The sequence below is a fragment of the Bos indicus x Bos taurus genome, chromosome 6, assembly GCF_003369695.1.
Source record: "Bos indicus x Bos taurus breed Angus x Brahman F1 hybrid chromosome 6, Bos_hybrid_MaternalHap_v2.0, whole genome shotgun sequence".
NCBI lineage: Eukaryota > Metazoa > Chordata > Mammalia > Artiodactyla > Bovidae > Bos > Bos indicus x Bos taurus.
Genome location: NC_040081.1, coordinates 84,301,819 through 84,328,653, shown reverse-complemented (window position 1 = coordinate 84,328,653; position 26,835 = coordinate 84,301,819). Strand labels below are relative to the sequence as shown.

Here is a 26,835-nt window from a genome sequence, read left to right as displayed (position 1 = left end):
ATTTAACATCCTGATCAATTTCTCCTTGGATATAAACATGAACGATGACAAAAGGATGCAGTCATTTTTGAAAAGTTCTGTGTATGAATATGATGTCTATGAAACAGCTCTCATTTCTAATGCTGCTACAGCTGACTTGCTACTTCAACTCTGGAAATTGCGGAAAGGTGCTGGTGTGGCCAGTGGAATATAGTCATTGGATAAATATAAAGACAATTCTCGATGAACTGGTCTCAAGGGGTCATGAGGTGACTGTTATGACATCTTCAGCTTCCATTTTGATTAATACCAGAAAAGAGTTTGGTATCAAATTTGAGAATTTCCCTGTATCTTTAACTAAAGGTGATTTTGAGTATATCTTCAAGGATTTGCTTGAGAAGTGGACATATATGGAAAAAGATTCATTTTTGTCATATTTTTCAGCAGTGCAAAGTTTATTTTGGAAATATTCTGATGTGTCCATGAAGATGTGTAAAGAAGTTGTTTCAAACAAGAAACTTATAACAAAACTACAGGAATCAAGGTTTGATGTCCTTCTTGCAGATGCCATTGGACCCTGTGGTGAACTGCTAGCTGAGATACTTAAAGTACCTTTAGTGTACAGCCTCCGTTTCTCTCCTGGTTTTTCAATTGAAAAATATAGTGGGGGCCTTTCATTTCCACCATCCTATGTACCTGTTATTATGTCAGAATTAAGTGATCAAATGACATTCATGGAGAGGGTAAAAAATATGATATATGTACTTTATTTTGACTTTTGGTTCCAGACATTTAATGAGAAGAAATGGAATCAATTTTACAGTGAAGTACTAGGTAAGTCATGTTTTTAATTGGTAGTGTGAAGTCCTAACTTTCCTAGTGCCTTGGAAAATGAATTTGTATAAAGTCACAAAACTTTGTCTCATAAGTGAAACTACAAAATGAAAATATAAAATTATCTAGTAAATATATAAAAATATTAAACTATAGAATAAGGTATAAACCTGTTGCCCATTACTTGTCCAGACACTCCAGGAAGTCATAAACCACAAATTTGAAGCACTTAGATACTTTCCAAGCAGTTATATATCCATATGACTGAACTTCCTTTTTTAATGTAAAAAAGTCACTAGAAACCTCACAAAATGTCTCAATAAAAGAAGACAGATGGAGTGAAATACACAAATATCTCTAGCACAAGTATCTAGGTAGCATTTAGAATTTGTTTTCTATTTGTATACCTCAGCTTCTGTATTATGTTATGCTGTATTATATAGTGTGACATGATATGATATGATACAATATGATATTATATGCCACTGTTGTTGTTTAGTCATTAAGTTGGGTCCAACTGTTTGCAACCCCATGGACTGCAGCATGCCAGGCTCCTCCATCCATGGGATTCCCCAAGCAAGAATACTTGAGTGGGTTGCCATTTCGTTCTCCAGGGTATTTTCCCAACCCAGGGGTTGAACCCGTGACTATTCCATTGACAGATGGATTCTTTACCACTGAGCCACCAGGGAAGTCATGTACTATACACATACATGTTTATTTGCTTTACCAGAATACAGACACTTTCAAATATCTTTGACTATATCATTCCAAGCTCCTTTCAAAAAATTAGCTAATGTATTCACATGACAATATTATCATTTCATCTAACTCTTGTTGTTTTTGCTTTTCATTGTAGGAAGACAGACTACATTATCAGAGACAATGGGAAAAGCTGAAATGTGGCTCATTCGAACCTACTGGGATTTTCAATTTCCTCACCCATTACTACCAAATTTTGAATTTGTTGGAGGCCTTCACTGCAAACCTGCCAAACCCCTGCCTAAGGTTACCTATTCCTGTTTATTTTATTTTGTTTACATTGCATTTTTTATAAGAATAATCCTACATTCTTTATTTATAATGTTCAGTTACAATAAGAGAGATGTGGGATGCTAGATAATGTGACTTGCCAATTAGAAACTCATATATTTATTTCTATAGCAACACAAGTATCTAAATTTCAGTATCAATACAGAATAAAGTGGGACAGTGGGAGAATTTGAGAATATGGCAGTAAAAATATGACCTTCATTATTCAGCACATAGTAAAGAATGATATTTAGAAGAATTATAAAATAAAAAGAATAATTTTTAAAATGACTAACATATTCTAGAAGCAAGTGTTAATATGCAGAGAAATGGTGTAGATAGTTTCTGCCACCTGCCACTCTACTGGAAACATAGAATACCAATAAGTAATAAAAATTGTGTGAAAATTGTTATAATAAGGGAAGATGACAATAATAAGGAAACAGCCATCATGAATTATAGAAAGTGTCTCTGAAGCACTGATATTAACATTGAGATCTGAAGGATGTTCGGGAATAAGTAGAAGGCATAGGGCAGGTGTGGAGGAAGACTCAAAAGGAAAGTTGATAGTATGGTAATAACAGTACCAAAGAAGTCCAAATTTAGTTTAAATGTGAAGAGACTGAGTAAAGAGACAGATGATAATGTCAGAGAGGTGAGTTAGAGGCAATTCATGGGGTCGCAAAGAGTCGGACACGACTGAATGACTGAACTGAACTGAACTAACCAAGAAACAACAGACTGGTTCCAGATAGGAAAAGGAGTACATCAAAGCTCTATATTGTCACCCTGCTTATTTAACTTATATGCAGAGTACATCATGAGAAATGCTGGGCTGGATGAAGCACAAGCTGGAATCAAGATTGCTGGGACAAGTATCAATAACCTCAGATATGCAGATGACACCACCCTTATGGCAGAAAGTGAAGAACTAAAGAGCCTCTTGATGAAAGTAAAAGAGGAGAGTGAAAAAGTTGGCTTAAAGTTCAACATTCAGAAAATGAAGATCATGGCATCTGGTCCCATCACTTCATGGCAAATAGATGGGAAAACAGTGGAAACAGTGCCTGACTTTATTTTGGGGGAGCTCCAAAATCACTGCAGATGGTGACTGAAGCCATGAAATTAAAAGATGCTTACTTCTTGGAAGAAAAGTTATGACCAACCTAGACAGCATATTGAAAAGCAGAGACATTACTTTGCCAACAAAGGTCTGTCTAGTCAAGGCTATGGTTTTTCCAGTGGTCATGTATGGATGTGAGAGTTGGACTATAAAGAAAGCTGAGTGCTGAAGAATTGATGCTTTTGAACTATGGTGTTGGAGAAGACTCTTGAGAGTCCCTTGGACAGCAGGGAGATCCAACCAGTCCATCCTGAAGGAAATCAGTCCTGAATATTCTTTGGAAGGACTGATGTTGAAGCTGAAACTCCAATACTTTGGCCACCTGATGCGGAGAGCTGACTCATTGGAAAAGACCCTGCTGCTGGGAAAGATTGAGGGCAGGAGGAGAAGCAGACGGCAGAGGATGAGATGGTTGGATGGCATCACCGACTCAATGGACATGGATTTGAGTGGACTCCGGGAGTTGCTGATGGACAGGGAGGCCTGGCGTGCTGCAGTCCATGGGGTCACAAAGAGTCGGTCATGACTGAGTTGCTGAACTGAACTGAAGCATCTAGTAGGAGCATTAGGAAGAAAACTAAAAGAGTAAAGAGAAGGAGAGAGATGATCACATTACCAAAAAAAATCACACACAGGATTTAGTCACTGAGTTGCCTTATAAAGGGGCAAGAGTGGAAAGGGACACCATTTAGCAGTTTGTTGTGAATTACAGGCAACAATAATGCAAAACTAGACTATGATATTCATAGAGATATGACCACACTAACTCTTATAATAATAGAATCAACTTCATATTGTTGTGGGGGAAAATATTTGTTAGTATAAAACAAATGCCTCTGGCACTTATTCAGTGAGTCAAAAGAAATATTAACTACTGTAATCAATTTCATTTTGTTGCTATTCCATACTGTCAATAACCCAGTGTGTACCAGCCACTTGGATCTAATCTCTAAACTAATGGAAACTGGTTTTCCAATACATCAAGACTATATCAATATAATCTAGGAAAGTCCTAGAAAGTATATATCCCAAGGAGTTGTTTAAAAGTAAAGTTTTTTAATTAAAAAATAAAAGTAATTAAATAATAATGCATTTAAGAAAATTTAAGTTAAAATATAATTTAAAACATTTAATTTAAAAGTTTTTAATGTTAAGAATTTTTTTAAGGTTTGGCTATCAGATAACTAAGATGAAATGCTAAAATTCTTTTCAAAGGATTGCAGCTCTTCACCAGAGCTCTAGCTAATAGAGACCATTCTTCAACAATATAAATGTATGACTTAACAGTTTTTACAGTTAAATTCAGCACTTCCTAGCTTTAACATCAACATTTAAACCAATCTTCATTTGCAGTCCCAGGGTTTTACAATTTACAGATTAAAAAAGATCACTAAGTTTATTAGGACAACTATTTTGTGTCTACACCTACGCTAAAGAAAAGCTCAGTAAAGATCCCTTTAGGAATGTGCATTTCAACATCATAGCTGTCTAAGAGAATGAGCACTGGAAAAATATAAACTGCATGTAGAAGAACCATAAATTCTGCACAGACCCTAAAGAGCAAATAATTTGCATCTCTTGAATCTGGAAACTTCCCATACTTTAAAATTACAAAGAATTCCTTATGAAGGTAAGCAAGAATCTAATCTGTTTTAAATTTATATGATCTCGTTTAACTTGACTTAAGACATAAATAGGAAGAAAGCAATCTGTAGCTAACTACTTTGTGATCTCTTAAGAGTTCCTTTTGTCTTCCCCTTGCTGGTGAAAAAATTAAATTGATATTATTTTTGAAAATAAAACTCAGTCTCTCTGTGAATTGCCAATAATTTGCAACTTTCATAGTATTCAAAGACTGAGATGAGATTAGTGAAGTTCTGTGCTATCTAATCCTAATTTTTTTTAAAGATTTTCCCATTCAAATTTCAGGAATAGTGTTAGTGTTATAGTAGTAGCAGTGATACTGTTATATAGTGATATATAATATATAGATATATAATATATAGATAATGACAGAGTATAGTAGTGATAGTGTTAGTAGGAGGGGAGGGAAGGAGGAGGGGAATAAGAAAAAAGAAAAAGAGAAGAATAGGATAATGATAACTAACTAATAGCAGCTGTTGTTATTAGGTTGAAAACAAAATTTAAATTCAAGTCAATGATTGTGAAGATTTCATTACATAAAGAAACTATTCCATCAAACTCCTAACTTTTCCATTCATTATTAGATTTTCAGAAAATGTCTGTAATTCTTTTTTATAAAGCCCACTTGACCTGATGTATGATCTTTTTATTTTAAATTTATTTAATTTTTAATTGAAGGATAATTGCTTTACAGAATTGTGTTGGTTTCTGCCAAACATCAACGTGAATCAGCCGTAGGTTATACATATGTTCCTTCTTTCTTGTTTAAAGAATTAAAACATTTGGAAAAATGCATCAAGAATTTTTAAAATGCATACAGCTTTTTATTTCATAGTATACATCCATGAGACCATACAGAGAAAAATAAAGATGTACAGAACAATATTTTGGGCAGTAATTCATAAAATGCAACACTAGATGTAATTTAAATATCCAAAATTAAGCAATAATTAAATAAATTATAGTATACACATCATACCATATCAATCATTTTATCAAACAATACTGAATTACACTAAATCAGCTATAGTATGAGGTTTAGTTGGAAAGTATAGATATGATAAGATCACGGTTTTCTTGTAGGATAAAAATATAAGTTAAAATTGCAACTTTCAAAATATATGTCACAATGTGTATTTAATTATAGGAATGGAATAAAATTCGAATGAAAACACAAGTTTTAGCATAAAGCTCTAAAAGTCCATCCATGTTGTCAAAAATGGCAGGATTTCCTTCTTTCTCATGGATGAAAAACATTTCATTCTGTGTGTGTGTATGTGTATTTTGAATACACATCTTTTATGTGTATTTTGAATATACATCTTTTATGTGTATTCATTCGTTGACAGATACTTGCTTCTTTCCCTTGGCTACTGTGAATAATGGTATGATAAACTTGGGCTTCCCTGGTAGCTCAGCTGCTAAAGAATCCGCCTGCAATACAGAGGACCTCGGATCAATTCCTGGGTTGGAAAATCTCCTGGAGAAGGGAATTGATACCCATTCTAGTTTTCTGACCTGGAAAATTCCATGAACTGTACAGTCCAGGGGATGGCAAACAATCAGACATGACTGAGCTGACTTTCACAAACATGGGAGCATATATATCTCTTTGATATCCTGTTTTCATCTTTTCAGAATATGCACCAAAAATTGGAATTACCAGATCATATCAGTTCAGTTCAGTCACTCAGTCATGTCTGACTCTTTGCGACCCCATGAATCACAGCACGCCAGGCATCCCTGTCCATCACCAACTCCCGGAGTTCACCCAGACTCAGGTCCATCGAGTAGGTGATGCCATCCAGCCATCTCATCCTCTGTCGTCCCCTTTTCCTCCTACTCCGAATCCCTCCCAGCATCAGAGTCTTTTCCAATGAGTCAACTCTTCACATGAGGTGGCCAAAGTACTGGAGTTTCAGCTTTAGCATCATTCCTTTCAAAGAAATCCCAGGGCTGATCTCCTTCAGAATGGACTGGTTGGATCTCCTTGCAGTCTAAGGGACCCTCAAGAGTCTTCTCCAACACCATAGTTCAGAAGCATCAATTCTTCAGCATTCAGCTTTCTTCACAGTCCAACTCTCATATCCATACATGACTACTGGAAAAACCATAGCCTTGACTAGACGAACCTTTGTTGGCAAAGTAATGTCTCTGCTTTACAATATGCTGTCTAGGTTGGTCATAACTTTTCTTCCAAGGAGTAAGTGTCTGTTAACTTCATGGCTGTAGTGACCATCTGCAGTGATTTTGAAGCCCCCGAAAATAAAGTCTGACACTGTTTCCCCTGTTTCCCCATATACTTCCCATGAAGTGATGGGACCAGATGACATGATCTTCGTTTTCTGAATGTTGAGCTTTAAGCCATCTTTTTCACTCTCCTCTTTCATTTTCATCAAGAGGCTTTTGAGTTCCTCTTCACTTTCTGCCATAAGGGTGGTGTCATCTGCATAGCTGAGGTTATTGATATTTGTCCCAGCAATCTTGATTCCAGCTTGTGCTTCTTCCAGTCCAGCGTTTCTCATGATGTACTCTGCATTTAAGTTAAATAAGCAGGGTGACAATGCACAGCCTTGACGTACTCCTATTCCTATTTGGAACCAGTCTCTTGTTCCATGTCCAGTTCTAACTGTTGCTTCCTGACCTGCATACAGGTTTCTCAAGAGGCACGTCAGGTGGTCTGGTATTCCCATCTCTTTCAGAATTTTCCAGTTTATTGTGATCCACACAGTCAAAGGCTTTCGCATAGTCAATAAAACAGAAATAGATGTTTTTCTGGAACTTTCTTGCTTTTTCAATGATCCAGCGGAAGTTGGCAATTTGATCTCTGGTTTCTCTGCCTTTTCTAAAACCAGCTGGAACATTTGGAAGTTCATGGTTCATGTATTGCTCAAGCCTGGCTTGGAGAATTTTGAGCATGACTTTACTAGCGTGTGAGATGAGTGCAATTGTGTGGTAGTTTGAGCATTCTTTCACATTGCCTTTCTTTGGGATTGAAATAAAAACTGACCTTTTCCAGTCCTGTGGCCACTGCTGACTTTTCAAAATTTGCTGGCATATTGAGTGCAGCACTTTCACAGCATCATCTTTCAGGATTTGAAATAGCTCAACTGGAATTCCATCACCTCCACTAACTTTGTTTGTAGTGATGCTTTCTAAGGCCCACTTGACTTCACATTCCAGGATGTCTGGCTCTACATGAGTGATCATACCATCGTGATTATCTTGGTCGTGAAGATCTTTTTTGTACGGTTCTTCTGTGTATTCTTGCCACCTCTTCTTGATATCTTCTGCTTCTGTTAGGTCCATACCATTTCTGTCCTTTATCAAGCCCATCTTTGCATGAAATGTTCCCTTGGTATCTTTAATTTTCTTGAAGAGATCTCTAGTCTTTCCCATTCTGTTGTTTTCCTCTATTTCTTTGCACTGATCACTAATTTCTTTACATTGATCACTAAGGAAGGCTTTCTTATCTCTTCTTGCTATTCTTTGGAACTCTGCATTCAGATGCTTATATCTTTCCTTTTCTACTTTGCTTTTCACTTCTCTTCTTTTCACAGCTATTTGTAAGGCCTCCCCAGAAAGCCATTTTGCTTTTTTGCATTTCTTTTCCATGGGGATGGTCTTGATCCCTGTCTCCTACAATGTCACGAACCTCCGTCCTTTGTTCATCAAGCACTCTATCTATCAGATCTAGTCCCTTAAATCTATTTCTCACTTCCACTGCATAATCACAAGGGATTTGATTTAGGTCATACCTGAATGGTCTAGTGGTTTTCCCTACTTTCTTCAATTTAAGTCTGAATTTGGTAATAAGGAGTTCATGATCTGAGCCACAGTCAGCTCCCGGTCTTGTTTTCCTGACTGTATAGAGCTTCTCCGTCTTTGGCTGCAAAGAATATAATCAATCTGATTTTGGTGTTGACCATCTGGTGATGTCCATGTGTAGAGTCTTCTTTTGTGTTGTTGGAAGAGGGTGTTTGCTATGACCAGTGTTTTCTCTTGGCAAAACTCTATTAGCATTTGCCCTGCTTCATTCCATATTCCAAGGCCAAATTTGCCTGTTACTCCAGGTGTTTCTTGACTTCCTACTTTTGCATCCAGTCCAGGTCATATAGTAGACCTATTTTTAATTTTTTTTTACAACCTTTCATTTTGTTTTCCATGGTGTCTTAATAAATTTACATTTATACAGACAATGTACAAGCATTCACTTTTTTCCACGTTCTCACCAACAGTTTTCTCCTCGTGGTGGTAAACTTCTAACAGGTATGAGGTGATAGTTCATTGTAGTTTTGATTTGAATTTCCTTGATAATTAGTGATGTTGAGCACTTTTTCATATACCTAATGGCCATTTAGATGTCTTCTTTGGAAAATTGTCTATTTTATTTGTTTCCCCATTATTTAACTAAATTTTTCTTGTGTTTGGGTGAGTTACATATAAATGTAACTCATAGGTATATATATGGTTTCCCTGATGGCTCAGATGGTAAAGAATTTACTTGCAATGCAGGAGATCCTGGTTCGATCCCTGGGTCAGGAAGATCTATATATATCTATATGTATGTGTATATATCTATATATATATATATATATGTAAATCATACAACATAAAAGAAAAATTTAAAGAATGGAGAAAAAAAGAAAATAGTTTTCCAAAGAAGACATCTAAATGGCCATTAAGTATGTGAAAAGATGCTCAACATCACTAATTATCAAGGAAATTCAAATCAAAACTACAATGAGCTATCACCTCACACCTGCTAGAAGTTTATATAATATGGGCTTACCTGGTGGCTCAGATGGTAAAGAGTCTGCCTATAATGTGGGAGACCAGGGTTCAATCCCTGGGTGGGTAAGATCCCATGCAGGAGGACATGGCAACCCACTACAGTATTCTTGCCTGGAAAATCTCCATGGACAGAGGAGCATGGCCAGCTACAGTCCATGGGGTCGCAAAGAATCAAACACAACTAAGCAACTAAGCACAGCACATGTATATAATATATATTTATACATATTATGTATAAATATATATATATATATATATATGATATTAGCCCTTCAATATGTGGTTTGTAAAAATTTTCTTCCATTCTTTATGTATATTTTTATCTGGTCGGTTGTTTCTTTTACGGTGGAGAAGCTTAGAAATTTCATGTAGTTCTACTTGTTGATTTTTTCTTTTGTCATGATTTTGGTGTCATATCCAAAGAAAATATTTTCAAAACCAATGTCAAGGAGCTTTCTCTCTATGTTTACTTTTAGGAGTGTTATAGTGTTTGGCCTTATTTTAAGTCTGATTCATTTGGAGTTGATTTTTGTGACAGGTGTAATAAAGGGGTCTCATTTCACTTTTTCACATGTATTTATCCAGTTTCCTCATTGAATGCTCTTACCTCCTCTGTTGAATATTAGTTGACTATAAATGCAGGGGTTTTTTAATTAATTAATTTATTTATTTATTGTAATTGGAGACTAATTACTTTACAATATTGTAGTGGGTTTTGCCATACATTGACATGAATCAGCCATGGATGTACATGTGTCCCCCATTCTGAATCCCCCTTCTACCTACCTCCCCATCCCATCCCTCAGGGTTGTCCCAGTGCACCAGCTTTGAGTGCCCTGTTTCATGCATCAAACTTGGACTGGTGGTCTATCTCACATATGGTAATATACATGAATCAATGCTATTCTCTCAAATCATCCCACCCTCACCTTCTCCCACAAAGTCTAAAAGTCTGTTCTCTTTTGCTGTGTCATCTGTGTCTCTTTTGCTGTCTCGCACATAGTTACCATCTTTCTAAATTCCATATATATGTGATAATATACTGTACTGGTGTTTTTCTTTCTGACTTACTTCACTCTGTATAATAGGCTCCAGTTTCATCCACCTCATTAGAACTGATTCAAATGCATTCTTTTCAATAGCTGAATAATATTCCATTGTGTATATGTACCACAGCTTTCTTATCCATTCACCTGCTGATGGACATCTAGGTTGCTTCCATGTCCTAGCTATAGTAAACAGTGCTGCGATGAACATTGGGGTACATGTGTCTCTTTCAATTCTCGTTTCTTTGATGTGTATGCCCAGCAGTGGGATTGCTGGGTCATATGGCAGTTCTATTTCCAGTTTTTTAAAGACTCTCCACACTGTTCTCTATAGTGGCTGTACTAATATGCATTCCCACCAACAGTAAGAGGGTTCCCTTTTCTCCACACCCTCTCCAGCATTTATTGTTTGTAAACTTTTTGATAGCAGCCATTCTGACCAGCATGAGATGGTACCTCACTGTGGTTTTGATTTGCATTTCTCTGATAATGAGTAATGTTGAGCATTTTTTCATGTGTTTGTTAGCCAACTGTATGTCTTCTTTGGAGAAATGTCTCTTTAGTTCTTTGTCCCATTAATTGATTGGGTCATTTCCTTTTCTGGAATTGAGCTGTAGGAGCTGCCTGTATATTTTTGAGGTTAATTCTTTGTCAGTTGCTTTATTTGCTATAATTTTCTCCCATTCTGAAGGCTGTCTTTTCACCTTGCTTATAGTTTCCTTTGTTGTGCAAAAGCTTTTAAGTTTAATTAGGTCCCATTTGTTTATTTTTGCTTTTATTTCCATTACTCTGGGACGTGGGTCATAGAGGATCCTGCTGTGATTTATGTCAGAGAGTGTTTTGCCTAAGTTTTCCTCTAGGAGTTTTATAGTTTCGAGTCTTATGTTTAGATCTTTAATCCATTTTGAATTTATTTTTGTGTATGGTGTTAGAAAATGTTCTACTTTCATTCTTTTACAAGTGGTTGACCCATTTCTGAGCACCACTTGTTAAAGAGATTGTCTTTTCTCCATTGTATATTCTTGCCTCCTTTATCAAAGATATGGTGTCCATAGGTATGTGGATTTATCTCTGGGCTTTCTATTTTGTTCCATTGGTCTATATTTCTGTCTTTGTGCCAGTACCATACTGTCTTGATGACTGTAGCTTTGTAGTATAGTTTGAAATCAGGCAGGTTGATTCCTCCAGTTCCATTCTTCTTTCTCAAGATTGCTTTGGCTATTTGGGGCATACAAATTATGAAATTATTTGTTCTATTTCTGTGAAAAATACTCTTGGTAGCTTTAAAGGGACTGCATTAAATCTATAAACTGCTTTGAGATAGTATACTAATTTTCACTATATTGATTCTTCTGATCCATGAACATGGTATATTTCTCCATCTATTTTTGTCATCTTTGACTTCTTTCATCAGTGTTTTTTAGTCTCCTATATATAGGTCTTTTGTTTCTTTAGATAGATTTATTCCTATTTTATTCTTTTCATTGCAATGGTGAATGGAATTGTTTCCTTAATTTTCTTTCTGTTCTCTCATTGTTAGTGTATAGGAATGCAAGGGATTTCTGCATATTAATTTTATATCCTGCAACTTTACTATATTCATTAATTAGCTCTAGTAATCTTCTGGTGGAGTCTTTAGGGTTTTCTATGTAGAGGATCATGTCATCTGTAAACAGTGAGAGTTTTACTTCTTTTTCAATCTGGATTCATTTCTTTTTCTTCTCTGATTGCTATGGCTAGGACTTCCAAAACTATGTTGAATAGTAGTGGTGAGACTGGGCACCCTTGTCTTGTTCCTTATTTTAGGGGAAATGCTTTAAATTTTTAACCATTGAGGATAATGTTTGCTGTGTGTTTATAATATATGGTTTTCATTATGTTGAGGCATGTTCCTTCTATGCCTGCTTTTTGGAGTGTTTTTATCATAAATGAATGTTGAATTTTGTCAAGGCTTTCCCTATAAATGCAGGGTTTTAATTCTGGAACCTGTATTCTGTTCCATTGATCTATTTGTCTTTTTTATCCCTGTGCCATATTATTTTAAAAATCATAGTTTTGTACTATTTGAAATTGTGAGGTATGATGCCTTTGGCTTTGGGTAGTGTCAATATTTTTAAAATATTACCTCTTGAGATCATGAACACAAGATAAATTTCAATTTATTTGTGCTTTATTCTATTTCTTTCTACAAAGTCTTATAGTTATCACTATACAGATCTTTCACCTCATTGGTTAAACTTATTTCTAGTTATTTTCTAGTTTTTGATCCAATTGTGAATGGGATAGGTTTTTTTCAGATGTTTCATTATTATTATTAGAAATCCAACTGACATTTTTTCAACCTCACTGTTAATCATGGAAATGCAAATTAAAATATGTTTCAAACATCACATTTAACAAAATTGCTAAAAGCATATAATATTCAGTGGTATTTAAGTACATTGTGCTTGAAGGCTCAGTCATTTTGGTGCATGAACTTAAAGGCCTTGTGGCATATGGGGTCTTAGTTCCCAGATGAGGGATCAAATCCATGTACATTGCATTGGTGGATGGATTCTTAATCACTGGACCTCCAGGGAAGTCCTTATAATGTGAACTCTAATACACCTAATTTCCTTATGCTAATTTTCTATCCCACAACTTTACTGAAGTTGACAATTAGTTCAGATTTTTGGCTGAATCTCTGGGATTTTCTGTATTAATATATATATATATATATATATATATATATATATATATATATTATTTGCAAATTATTTGCAAAATATAAATTATTTGCAAATAAATTATTTGCAAAAAAAAAATATATATATATATATTATTTGCAAAAGAAATGGTTTTAATTCTTCCTTCCTGACTTGGATGTCTTATTTCTTTGTCTTGCCTAGTTACTCTAGCTAGGACTTCTAATACTATAATATATGTAATGAGTGTGAGAGTGGGCATCCTTGTCTTGTTCCTGATATTAGAGGAAAAGCTTTCAAATTTTCACTATTAAACATGATGCTAACTTTGAGTTTGTTATATATGACTTATGTTGAAATATCTTCCATCCATAGTCACAGTGTTGAGGGTTTTTATCAGGAAAGAATGTTGCATCTTGTCAAATATTATTCTATATCAATTAGCATGGACAAATTATTTTAAATTTCATTTTATTAATGGAATATATTACATTAATTGATTTGGGTACATTGAGCCATCCTTTGCATCCCAGGAATAAATCTCATCTGGTCACCATATGTAATCCTTTCGATGTGTTCTTGAATTTGACTTGCAGATATTTGGATGAGAATTTTTACATCTATATTCATATCCTTATTGATTTGGTATAAAGGTAATACTGGTCTTGTAGAATGAGTTTCAGAAGTGTTCCTTCTCTTTAATTTTTTGGAAGAGTTTTTGAAGAACTGGCATTAATTTTTTTTTTTAATATTTCATCTAATTTGTCAGTGAAGCTATTGAGGTCCTGGGGTTTTCTCCGTTGGGAGGGTTTTGAAACTAAGTGAATATCTTTAGCTATTATGGCTGTCAAGATTTTCTAGTTCTTCCTAATTCAGTCTTGATAGACTATGTGTTTCTAGAAATTTATTCATTCTTCTTGGTAATGTAATTTGTTGGTATATAATTCTACACAATAATTTCTTAAGAGCCTATGTAGTTGTAATAACAGCTGCAATGTCTCCACTTTCATTTCTAATTTTATTTATATGAGTTTTTTTCTTTCTTTTGTTAGTCTAGCTAAAGTTTGGTATTTTTGTTTATTTCTTGAAAAGACAGAGAGAGCCAAATACTATATGATATCCCTTATATGTGGAATCTTGATGCTTGGGGCTGGTGCACTGGGATGACCCAGAAGGATGGTATGGGGAGGCAGGTGGGAGGGGGGTTCAGGATTGGGAACACGTGTACACCCGTAGCAGATTCATGTTGATGTATGGCAAAACCAATACAATATTGTAAAGTAATTTGCCTCTAATTAAAAATAAATAAATTTAAATTTAAAAAAATTCAAACTTTTAAAAACAGAGAGTAATATTAATACAATGGTTCCAGGATCTGTGGGGTAGGAGAATAGGAGAGATGTCTTTCAAGAGTGCAAACTTGCCTCTCATAGAAAAATAAATCCTGAAGATCTAAGATAGAGAACAGTGAATATAGACAACAATATTAGATTATAATTATCAAATTTGCTAAGAGACTACATCTTAATTAATTATTCCAATCATAGAAATGATAATTATGCAGCATGATAGAGGCACAAAATATCATGAAAATGATGATTCTATTACAATATATAAATGCATCAAATCAATATATTATACACATTAATATGTTTTATGTAAAATGTAAAAAATCTTTTTTGTCTTTAAAGAGAGCATATGAATTTTAAACTATTTCTTGACAGTGAAAGTGAGTACATCTTTATTTTTATAATTTTTTTGTATTTTTAATACTTTTTCACCATGAAGTCATATTATTTTCATAAAGATGTCAAAAAGTGAGAATAAACAGTCCATAGCAGTAATTGATCATTAAATAAAGGAACTTCTCCAATAATATGATAGGGATCCATTTTCCATGGAAAAGATAAGCAGCTTTGGGTAGTAAGAGAATGAGACAAAACAATGAATACAGGTAACTTTAAAAGCTGCTACAGGTCCCTGGAAATACACACAATACCTGAATGGACCATGTTAAATCATAGGAAAGTTCAGTAAACTTAATATTGAAACTGATATCAGGATGACATTATACTTTCAAAGAATGTACTACACAATATAGTCAGCAAGGTTAAAGCTTGAAAAAAATCTTATTCTTTTTGTAAAAAATACTTTTTAAAAGAAGTCTAATGACAATAGTTATACTCAGACAATAAATATTTTATGGTGAAAGAGTTGGGTCATTGTTTTCCAGAAAGAAAAGAATAATGAGTTTGAAACAGAAAAGAGAAATTTAAAAAATGAATATATGATTTTGACCAAATATCCTGGAAAATTTTGCCTCTACATTTTTTTTTTTTTATAATAAAGTGCACCGAATGATGTGGAATTATTTTAGTGTACAGAGTAATGATTTTTTACTTGGAAAAGTATGAAGGAAAAAGTGACAAAATAATTAGGAAACAATTCTAAGTAAATACAGCTTCTCCAGGAGCTGTGTTTAGTTTGATGTGGACTACTCAAAAAGTGACCACATCTCTGCTGCAGAAAGCCCTGAGGCACTTCTCGCACTGTGGGAAAGGTGCTCATTGGGAAACTCAGTAAGGTGATGATGATGATGGTCCCTCAAAGCTGTTGCACATAGCACATCCTACTATGACATCAATTACACAAAATGAGTTCATGGCAAAGGATGTCATATGTAAACAAAACCAGCGATAAGGTTATTCAAATATGTGAGTACACAAGTACACATCTGGGTTATAAAAGATCTCATAGTATGAAACTGTTGGATTATAAATAGTCCTCATCAGACTGTTTCACAGAAACTTCAAACTACAATACCAGACTCCTCACTGTCACTGATAAGTAATATATAGAGAGAGTCAGGAAAATTGTGACAAAGTTTAAGATAAGGAACAAGGATTATAGAGGTATAGAATGACAGACATAAAATGAATCTAATCATAATTTTTTTTCAGTGCTAATAGCCATGGAAATGAAATATGAATGACTATGCTAAAATAATTCTGCCTGGAAAAAGACAATTTAGTAGAACTATAATAAAAAATAAGAGTGAGAAAAATCCTGGAGTGTAGCTTTCTTCCAAGAATTTATGTTAGTAATTAACAACATTATAGATGAAGAGTTTGAGTCCAACAGTAGTCTTAGTCTAAACAGCAATTGTTTAACAGTATCTCCTCATCACTGGTGGCTAAGATGGTAAAAAATCCACCTGCAATGCTGGAGACCTGAGTTCAATCCCTGGGTTGGGAATATCCTTTGGAGGAGGGTATGGCAAACCACTCCAGTATTCTGGCCTGGGGAATCCCCATGGACAGAGGAGCCTGGTGGGCTACAGTCCATAGAATTGCAAAGAGTCAGACACAACTGAAGTGACTAAGCACACCTCATCACTACTGTGTACTGGCTCTATCTCATTTCTCACTTGTACATACACACAAGTGCACAAATACACACAATAGAAATAACTGACCTCATATGACACATCTCCTTCCAAAGGACCTCGAAAATTAGGTCTGGTGAAAAAAAAAAAAAAAAAAAAAAACCCATTACTTAAAACATTACGGAGTTTCCTCAAAAAATAAATGACCGAACGATCCAGCAATTCCTCTTCTGGGCATATATCCAAAAAGAATTGAAATGAGGATCCCAATGAGATATTTGCACACCATGCGCATGAAAGCACTATCCACTAGAGCCAAAGGACTGAAGCAACTCGTGTCCATCAGCAGATAAATCCATAAAAAAAATGTGGTATTCACAAACAATAAAACATTATTCAGCCACTAAAAGGAAATATGACACATGGCACACCATGGGTGAACTTTAAATGAAATAAGACAGTCCAAAAAGTCAAATACTAAATAATTCAACTTATATGAGGTATCTAGACTAAAAAAATTTGTAGAAACATAGAGAGGACTGAAGTTTGCCAGAGGCTGGAGAAAGAGGAAAATGGAGTTTCTTAGTGGGATCAGATTTCCAGTCTTTCAAGATGAAGACTTCTGGAGACTGGTTGCACAACATGAATATACTTAACACTACTGAACCATAAGGGATTCCCTGGTAGCTCATCTGATAAAGAATCTGCCTGCAATGAAGGAGACCTGGGTTCAATCCCTGGGTCAGGAAGATGCCCCTGGAGAATGAAATGGCAACCCACTTCAATATTCTTGCCTGGAGAATTCCATGGACAGAGGAACCTGGTGGGATACAGCCCATGGGGTCACAGTCAGACATGACTGAGTGATTAACACTTGACTAACACTTGACTTGACTTGACTGAATCATTTAGGAGTGATTAAGATGGCAAATTTATCTTACGTGTATTTTACTACACTTTTTATAAAGCCACTACTCTTATAATTCTTTGAAAAATTAGATTTCTCTCTTTAGCTGTTTGTAGGCATCCTTTAAGTAATGTTTGCTATGTTGTTGCTCTTTTGTGATGGAGCTAATTATTTTTTATAGGAAATAGAAGAGTTTGTCCAGAGCTCTGGAGAAAATGGTATCGTGGTGTTTACTTTGGGGTCAATGATCACTAACATGACAGAAGAAAGAGCCAATACAATTGCATCAGCCCTTGCCCAGATTCCACAAAAGGTACATATAGTAATTTAAAAGTGTCAACTATTTAATGGGTCTCTTAAATAATGTAAAAGATCTGATTACAAATATATCCTGCAAGAAAAATAAACTATTATGATAGCTCCAACTTATCTCAAAATAAACATGTAGATTATTAGTAATTTGCCACTAATATTTTCACCATAGAATCAAGACCACCTAAAAATTTCTTAGTTAAATTTGTCAAGGAAAATCTTATTTGTCTGTGGCATCATGTGTGAAATCTGAATGCCAGCCATACTTATTTAACATAACAATTAAGTATGTAAAATGTGTGTGTTCCTGTTCAGGCCAATGCATTAGTAGTTTTTACTTAAAATCTCTGATCCTTATTTCCTTATTGTCATACACAAGACATTTATCTAGATATCTTTAAACCTGTACAAAATTCTAATGCTAAAACTGTGAAATTTAAGTTATGGAATAAGGTATTTACTTTACTCTAACAGGTGTTATGGAGATACAGTGGCAAAAAACCAGACACCTTAGGACCCAATACTCGGCTGTATGACTGGATCCCCCAGAACGACCTTCTTGGTGAGACTTGATAGAACAAGTATTGAAAACAAGAATAACAGTGGAGCAGACTGATAGTACTTCAACACAAAACAAACTTGTTGAGTATTTATTATTGAAAAACTCAAAAAGAAAAAGTTACTTCCTCATTGTTATTTCCAGCCTTAGGTGAAAAAAAAAAAAAAAGAAAATGAAAAAATTCTCATGTCATTATACACAATACATTTTTTAGGGCCCAAATGAAAAACCTTTATTTTAACTGTAATTGCTTCTGACAGTGAACTTGTAAATAACTTTGTGGACTGTTGTTCTGTCTCTGAACTCTTTCTTTACACTTGTCTGCTCTATTAGGATATTTTAAATGTTACTAAAACATAATATTCTTTGGCATTGCCTGTCTTTGGGATTGGAATGAAAACTGACCTTTTCCAGTCCTGTGGCCACTGCTGACTTTTCCAAATTTGCTGGCATATTGAGTGCAGCACTTTCACAACATCATCTTTCAGGATTTGAAATAGCTCAACTGGAATTCCATCACCTCCACTAGCTTTCTTCGTAGTGATGCTTTTTAAGGCCCACTTGACTTCACATTCCAGGATGTCTGGTTCTAGGTCAGTGATCACACCATTGTGATTATCTGGGTCATGAAGCTCTTTTTTGTGCAGTTCTTCTGTGTATTCTTGCCATCTCTTCTTAATATCTTCTGCTTCTGTTAGGTCCATACCATTTCTGACCTTTATTGAGCCCATCTTTGTATTAAATGCTCCCTTGGTATCTCTAATTTTCTTGAAGAGATCCCTAGTCTTTCCCATTCTGTTGTTTTCCTCATTTCTTTGCACTGATCGCTGAGGATGGCTTTCTTATCTCTCCTGGCTATTCTTTGGAACTTGCATTCAGATGCTTATATCTTTCCTTTTCTCCTTTGCTTTTCACTTCTCTTCTTTTCACAGCTATTTGTAAGGCCACCTCAGACAGCCATTTTGCTATTTTGCTTACTTTTCCATGGGGATGGTCTTGATCCCTGTCTCCTGTACAATGTCACAAACCTTCATCCATAGTTCATCAGGCACTCTATCAGATCTAGTCCCTTAAATCTATTTCTCACTTCCACTGCATAATCACAAGGGAATTGATTTAGGTCATACCTGAATGGTCTAGTGGTTTTCCCTACTTTCTTCAATTTAAGTCTGAATTTGGCAATAAGGAGTTCATGATCTGAGCCACAGTCAGCTCCCACTCTTGTTTTTCCTGACTGTATAGAGCTTCTCCATCTTTGGCTGCAAAGAATATAATCAATCTGATTTCGATGTTGACCATCTGGTGATGTCCATGTGTAGAGTCTTCTCTTGTGTTGTTGGAAGAGGGTGTGTGCTATGACCAGTGCATTCTCTTGGCAGAAATCTATTAGCCTTTGCCCTGCTTCATTCTGTACTCCAAAGCCAAATTTGCCTGTTACTCCAGGTGTTTCTTGACTTGCTACTTTTACATTCCAGTCCCCTATAATGAAAAGGACATCTTTTGGGGTGTTAGTTCTAAAAGGTCTTGTAGGTCTTCATAGAACCGTTCAACTTCAGCTTCTTCAGTGTTACTGGTTGGGGCATAGACTTGGATTACTGTGATATTGAATGGTTTGCCTTGGAAACGAACAGAGACCATTCTGTCATTTTTGAGATTGCATCAAAGTACTGCATTTTGGACTCTTTTGTTGACCATGATGGCTACTCCATTTCTTCTAAGGGATTCTTGCCCACAGTAGTAGATATAATGGTCATCTGAGTTAAATTCACCCATTCCAGTCCATTTTATTTCGCTGATTCCTAGAATGTCAACATTCACTCTTGCCATCTCCTGTTTAACCACTTCCAATTTGCCTTGATTCATGGACCTGACATTCCAGGTTCCTCTGCAATATTGCTCTTTATAGCATCGGACCTTGCTTCTATCACCAGTCACATCCACAACTGGGTATTGTTTTTGCTTTGGCTCCATCCCTTCATTCTTTCTGGAGTTATTTCTCTACTGATCTCCAGTAGCATATTGGGCACCTACCGACCTGGGGAGTTCCCCTTTCAGTATCCTACCATTTTGCCTTTTCATACCATTCATGGGGTTCCCAAGGCAAGAATACTGAAGTGGTTTGCCATTCCCTTTTCCAGTGGACCACATTCTGTCAGACCTCTCCACCATGACCCTCCCGTCTTGGGTGGCCCCACACAGAATGGCTTAATTTCATTGAGTTAGACAAGGCTGTTTTCTGTGTGATCAGATTGGCTAGTTTTCTGTGATTATGGTTTCAGTGTGTCTGCCCTCTGAAGCCCTCTCACAACACCTACCATCTCACATGCTAGTAAAGTAATGCTTAAAATTCTCCAAGCCAGGCTTCAGCAATACGTGAACCGTGAACTTCCTGATGTTCAAGCTGGTTTTAGAAAAGGCAGAGGAACAAGAGATCAAATTGCCAACATCCACTGGATCATGGAAAAAGCAAGAGAGTTCCATAAAAAAACATCTATTTCTTCTTTATTGACTATACCAAAGCCTTTGACTGTGTGGATCACAATAAACTGTGGAAAATTCTGAAAGAGATGGGAATACCAGACCAACTGACCTGCCTCTTGAGAAACCTATATGCAGGTCAGGAAGCAACAGTTAGAACTGGACATGGAACAACAGACTGGTTCCAAATAGGAAAAGGCATACGTCAAGGCTGTATATTGTCACCCTGCTTATTTAACTTATATGCAGAGTACATCATGAGAAATGCTGGGCTGGAAGAAGCACAAGCTGGAAACAAGATTGCTGGGAGAAATATCAATAACCTCAGATATGCAGATGACACCACCCTTATGGCAGAAAGTGAAGAAGGACTAAAAAGCCTCTTGATGAAAGTGAAAGAGGAGAGTGAAAAAGTTGTCTTAAAGCTCAACATGCAGAAAACGAGATCATGGCATCTGGTCCCATCACTTCATGGGAAATAGATGGGGAAACAGTGGAAACAGTGTCAGACTATTTTTTTGGGCTCCGAAATCACTGCAGATGGTGATTGCAGCCATGAAATTAAAAGATGCTTACTCCTTGGAAGGAAAGTTACGACCAACCTAGATAACACATCGAAAAGCAGAGATATTACTTTGTCAACAACAGTCCGTCTAGTCAAGGCTATGGTTTTTCCAGTGGTCATGTATGGATATGAGAGTTGGACTGTGAAGAAAGCTGAGCCCCAAAGAATTGATGCTTTTGAACTGTGGTGTTGGAGAAGACTCTTGAGCATCCCTTGGACTGCAAGGAGATCCAACCAGTCCATCCTAAAGGAGATCAGTCCTGGGTGTTCGTTGGAAGGACTGATGCTGAAGCTGAAACTCCAATACTTTGGTCACCTCATGCGAAGAGTTGACTCATTGGAAAAGACTCTGATGTTGGGAGGGATTGGAAGCAGGAGGAGAAGGGAACGACAGAGGATAAGATGGCTGGATGACATCACCAACTCGATGGACGAGTTTGAGTGAACTCCGGGAGTTGGTGATGGACAGGGAGGTCTGGCTTGCTGTGATTCATGGGGTCACAGAGTTGGACACAATTGAGGGACTGAATTGAACTGAAAACATAACAGTTCATCTTTTATTACCAGTAGTTCTCTTATATATAATCTTGTTTTATAGTAGAGTCTTTTTGGTTACCTATTTTAAATATAGCAGTGTGTACCTGTCAATCCAAAACCCCGTCTGGCCCTCCCCACCCCATCCCTGATAAGAATGAATTCATTCTCTAAATCTGTGAGTCTGTTCCTGTTAAACAAATAACTTAATTTGTATCACAATATTTTTCTTGAAAAATTACACATTTTATGATAAAATACAGATTTTCCTTCCTTGGATTCCAGTACCACTAGTATTACCCTTCCTTTGCACTTGACACCCTTTCTATCAAACTAAATGTCTTCAGAATTTCTTTATAGACTATATTTCTGACATGCCCTCCCTGTTTGTTTGTTTTGATGTGATTGGTGTTCATGTGGTTTCTTTTACCCAGAATGTTCTTTCAATTTGTTTACCTGCCAATCTTGAATTTATGAAGTTCAAGTGACAAAGCTCTTCTTTTAAGAAGCCTTCACTTAACCTCTCCAGCAGAATTAGTGGATTCTTGCTAAGAGTTCCGATAGCAATTTAAATGAAGTTTCCTGTGTATAATCATCTATCTAAAATACACTGTTTCTTTCAGTGCCTTCTAGTACTCATTTTATTTCTAAGACTCAATTAATAATTTTACTAAAATTCATTCAATCCTAGGTCATCCAAAAACCAAAGCCTTTTTAACTCATGGTGGAACCAATGGCATTTACGAGGCCATCTACCATGGGATCCCTATGGTGGGCATTCCTTTGTTTGCTGATCAACCTGATAACATCGCTCATATGAAGGCCAAGGGAGCAGCTGTCAGTTTGGACTTGGAAACAATGTCAACAAGAGATTTGCTTAATGCATTGAATGAAGTCATTAATAATCCTTCGTGAGTATATATATATATATATGTATATGTACATGTGTATACATATTACTATATACTATTTCTAGAGGTGTTCTCTTGGGAAGACATGGGAGGCAGGAAGGGGTTGTCACATAAAAACAGAGGAGTAAGACTTGCTCAATGTTTTGAAAACAGTCAACAATAGCCTATTGTGTCACCTTAAGTTTTTTCCATGGTTGTAGGGAAAAGGTTTGTCAAAGGCTCAAGGATGGTGGATAAATTTTGAAAGAACTTATTAGATTGTGAAGAATCCCTCAAAGGTAACAAGGATGAAGAGGAAGAATTGAGAACAAAGCTAAAGTAGGGAACCATGAATGCTATGAGGACTCATCTGCATACTTTCTTTCAGCATGTAAAATCCACAAATGTTTTAAATTCTTCTAAGATGGTTTAATTTTAGTAAATCACAGTGACATAATTCGTCTCAAATTCCCATTACATTAGGACTTTCCAGGTAGCTCAGAAAGTAAAGAATCTGCTTGCAATGCAAGGTTTATATGAGACCTGGGTTCAATCCCTGAGTCAGGAAGATCCCCTGAAGAAGTAAATAGCAGCCCACTCCAATATTCTTGCCTGGAGAATGCCATGGACAGAGGAGCCTGGTGGGCTACAGTTGGTGGGGTCACACAGAGTCAGACATGACTGAACAACTAACACTTGCACTTTGCACTTCTGTATAGTCTTTCCCTATTGTATTACAAAAATATTTCTGAATCCCTGCCCTCTTCTCAAAAATACAGTGTTTCCACTGTGCTTTTTTACAGAACAGGCCTTCAATCTTTCCCAGCATCAGGGTCTTTAATGAGTCTGCCCTTCACATCAGGTGATCAAAGTATTGAAGCTTCAACTTCAGCATCAGTCCTTCCAGTGAATATTCAGGGTTGATGTCCTTTAAGATTGGCTGGCTTGATCTCCTTGCAGTCCAAGGGACTCTCAAGCACCACTCTCAAGCACCACTCCTCAAGCACCACAATTCAAAAACATAAATTTTTTTGGCCTTCAGTCTTCTTTATGGTCCAACTCTCACATTTGTACATGACTACTGGGAAAACCATAGCTTTGACTACACAGACCTTTGTTGGCAAAGTGATATCTCTGCTTTTTAAAATGCTGTCTAAGTTTGTCATAGCTTCTCTTCCAAGGAGCAAACATCTTTTAATTCTGTGGTTGCAGTCACCATCCACAGTGAATTTGGAGCCCAAGGAAATAAAATCTGCTTTTTTAAAGTCACTGCTTTCAATTTCTCCCCTTCTATTTGACTTGAAGTGATGGATCTTAGTTTCTTGAATGCTGAGTTTTAAATCAGCTTTTTCATTCTCCTCTTTTACCCTCATCAAGAGGCTCTTTAGTTCCTCTTCTCTTTCTGCCCTTAGAGTGGTAACCTCATCTGCATATATGAAGTTGTTGATGTTTCTCCTGACAATCTTGATTCCAGCTTGTGATTCATCTAGTCTGTTAATTCACGTGATGTTCTCAGCATAGAAGTTAAGAAAGCAGGGTGACAATATAGAGCCTTGAGATACTCCTTTCCCAATTTTGAAGTAGTCCATTTTTCCATGTCTGGTTCTAACTATTTCTTCTTGACCTGCATACAGGTTTCTTAGGAGATAGGTAAGGTAGTCTGGTACTCCCATCTCTTTAAGAATTTTGCATATTTTCTTGTGATCCACACAGTCAAAGGCTTTAGCGTAGTCAATTAAGTAGAACTAGATGTTTTGGTGGAATTCACTTGCTTTCTCCATGATCAAGCAAATGTTGGCAATTTGATCTCTGTTTCCTCTATCTTTTCTAAACCCAGATTGTACATCCTGAAGTTTTGGTTCACATTGCTGAAGTCCAGCTTGAAAGATTTTGGTTATAACCTTGCTAATATATGAAATAAGCACACCTGTATGGTAGCTTGAACATTCTTTGGCATTGCTCTTCTTTGGAATTGGAATGAAAACTGACTTTTTCTGTCCTGTGGCCACTGCTGAGTTTCCAAAATCTGTTGACATATTGAGTGCAGCACTTTAACAGCATCATCTTTTAGGATTTGAAATAGTTCAGCTGAAATTCTATTACCTCCACTAACTTTGTTCATAGTAATGCTTCCTAAGGCCCATTTGATTTCACACTCCAGGCTCCCTATAGCCTTTCCCTTATTCAGGGGATCTTCTCAACCCAGGGATCGAATCCAGGTCTCCCACTTTGCAGGCAGATTCTTTACCAGCTGAGCCACATGGGAAGCCCAAGAATACTGGAGTGGGTAGAATACTGGAGTGGGTAGCCTATCCTTTCTCCAGAGGATCTTCTTGACCCAGGAATCGAACCAGGGCAGACTCTTTACCAACTGAGCTATGAGGGAAGCCCAAGAATACCCCTAAGAATAAATGTATTATTCCTCCAGATAATCAGAAAAGATGCTATTCCTAACATTCCATTTGACAATGAAAAAAGCAGGCAATCAGAGTTAAGATTCAAACCAAGGCACTTCACGTCCACACTTCTAAATATTACTCCACTAATATGATGTCAACATTAACTCCTGACCAGCACTGCCTGGACATGTCCCTGAATCTCATCATGGATAGGTCTCCTATTTCTGGATTATAATAGTATTTTAAAATCTATCCACCAGAATCTATTACCAACTCCTTCCTGGATAGCTTGAACTTTGAACACTCAAAATATGTATTTCCTTTCTCTCTTCTGGCCTTTGGGATTTAATTCATTCATTCTTTAAATTACAAATGCTTCTCTTTCCAATTTTCTCTTTTTTCATAGCTTGAAATCCTATGCATTTAATAAATTGTATTACATAAGCTGTGATGTCTAATCAACTCTGAGGGAAATAATCTGTATTTCTTCCACTCTATGAAGCATTCAATTTTACCATCTGTATGAAACTGTTACATACTTATCTTTTCTAGTTCATTCTATAAACTGATGTCTATTTGATTTTTCCTCAGATATAAAAAGAATGTGATGTGGTTATCAAGCATTCAACGTGATCAGCCTATGAAGCCCCTTGACCGAGCAGTCTTCTGGATTGAGTTTGTCATGCGCCACAAAGGAGCTAAGCACCTTCGGCCAGCCGCCCACGATCTCACCTGGTACCAGTACCACTCTCTGGATGTGATTGGGTTCCTGCTAGCATGTGTGGCAACTGCTGCATTTGTCATCACAAAATGTTACCTATTTTGTTACCGAAAGTTTCTTAAAACAGGAAAGAAGAAGAGGGAGTAGCTGGATGTGAGGCCTGAAGCAAATATGCCCCATAGCTGGAACTCTTCTAGCTAATTCCAACAGGAAGGAGTTAAGGCTCCCATCCTCCTGTGACAAAATGGCTAGTCACAGTTTAGCACCTTAGATCAAAATTAGTTTTTAAGGGATTTTCTATGCTTAAGAGTAGAAATGTGTCATGTTAAATAAAAATAAAACTATATGACTATATATTGAAATTCATATTTTTATTTTATTCATTTTGATTTTAATTCAAACGTTATACAAAAAAATATTGAATATAACAATGTTTCACATATTGTGCACAGCAACAAGTTTATTCCTAGTATCCATGTTATTTTGTAGATATCCAGAATATTTTAATTTCATTTTGATGCAGAATTTTATAGTTTTATCTTGCTACAGAAACTGTACAATAATCAGAATTGTGTTGATTCACCTTTTTGTTTCATTTGTGAGACCAATAACACTTCTTCTTCTTGCTTTTTAACTGTGCATCCAGCTTCACCATTACTTCTTACCTAAAGCCATGATGTAACATTTGTCTTCATCCAGTTTAACTCATTTCCCAGTGGAATGTTTGTGGAATTAGAAATATAGCCTCTGCTACCTGCTTCCTATTTAAAAAAAAAAAAAAAAACAACTGAGATATTTGGGAAAATCTTTGATATTTTGACCTAATTATTTTTTCCTCATCACCTTTAAAAATAATCACCTTATCTCTTTCACATCGATATTCAGCCTTCAATAATGGATGTAGGTCTCAACTGTATATTAAGATAATATAATAAATGGTCTTATTGAA

At 36.2% G+C, this 26,835-nt stretch overlaps 1 protein-coding gene across 2 annotated transcripts; it reads left to right on the top strand.

Annotated features, from left to right (window-relative positions):
• On the top strand, positions 1-26,835 carry LOC113894343 (UDP-glucuronosyltransferase 2B4-like). 2 transcript variants are annotated; one of them, XM_027544648.1, is made up of 6 exons: positions 29-813; positions 1,673-1,821; positions 17,610-17,741; positions 18,215-18,302; positions 22,568-22,787; positions 25,757-26,835. In XM_027544648.1, exons 1-6 carry the CDS (start codon positions 84-86, stop codon positions 26,031-26,033), a joined length of 1,596 nt encoding a protein of 531 aa, XP_027400449.1. In that variant the 5' UTR covers positions 29-83; the 3' UTR covers positions 26,034-26,835. The 2 variants fall into 2 exon arrangements, with proteins under 2 accessions (XP_027400450.1, XP_027400449.1); XM_027544649.1 differs by lacking the exon at positions 22,568-22,787 and having other exon boundaries at positions 1-813; positions 25,757-25,875.

Coding starts and splice junctions, on each gene's coding strand:
- LOC113894343 (XM_027544648.1), top strand. CDS start 84: ATGAATATGATGTCTATGAAACAGCTCTCATTTCTAATGCTGCTACAG. Junction 814..1,672: donor ATTTTACAGTGAAGTACTAG/GTAAGTCATGTT, acceptor TTTTCATTGTAG/GAAGACAGACTACATTATCA. Junction 22,788..25,756: donor GAAGTCATTAATAATCCTTC/GTGAGTATATAT, acceptor ATTTTTCCTCAG/ATATAAAAAGAATGTGATGT.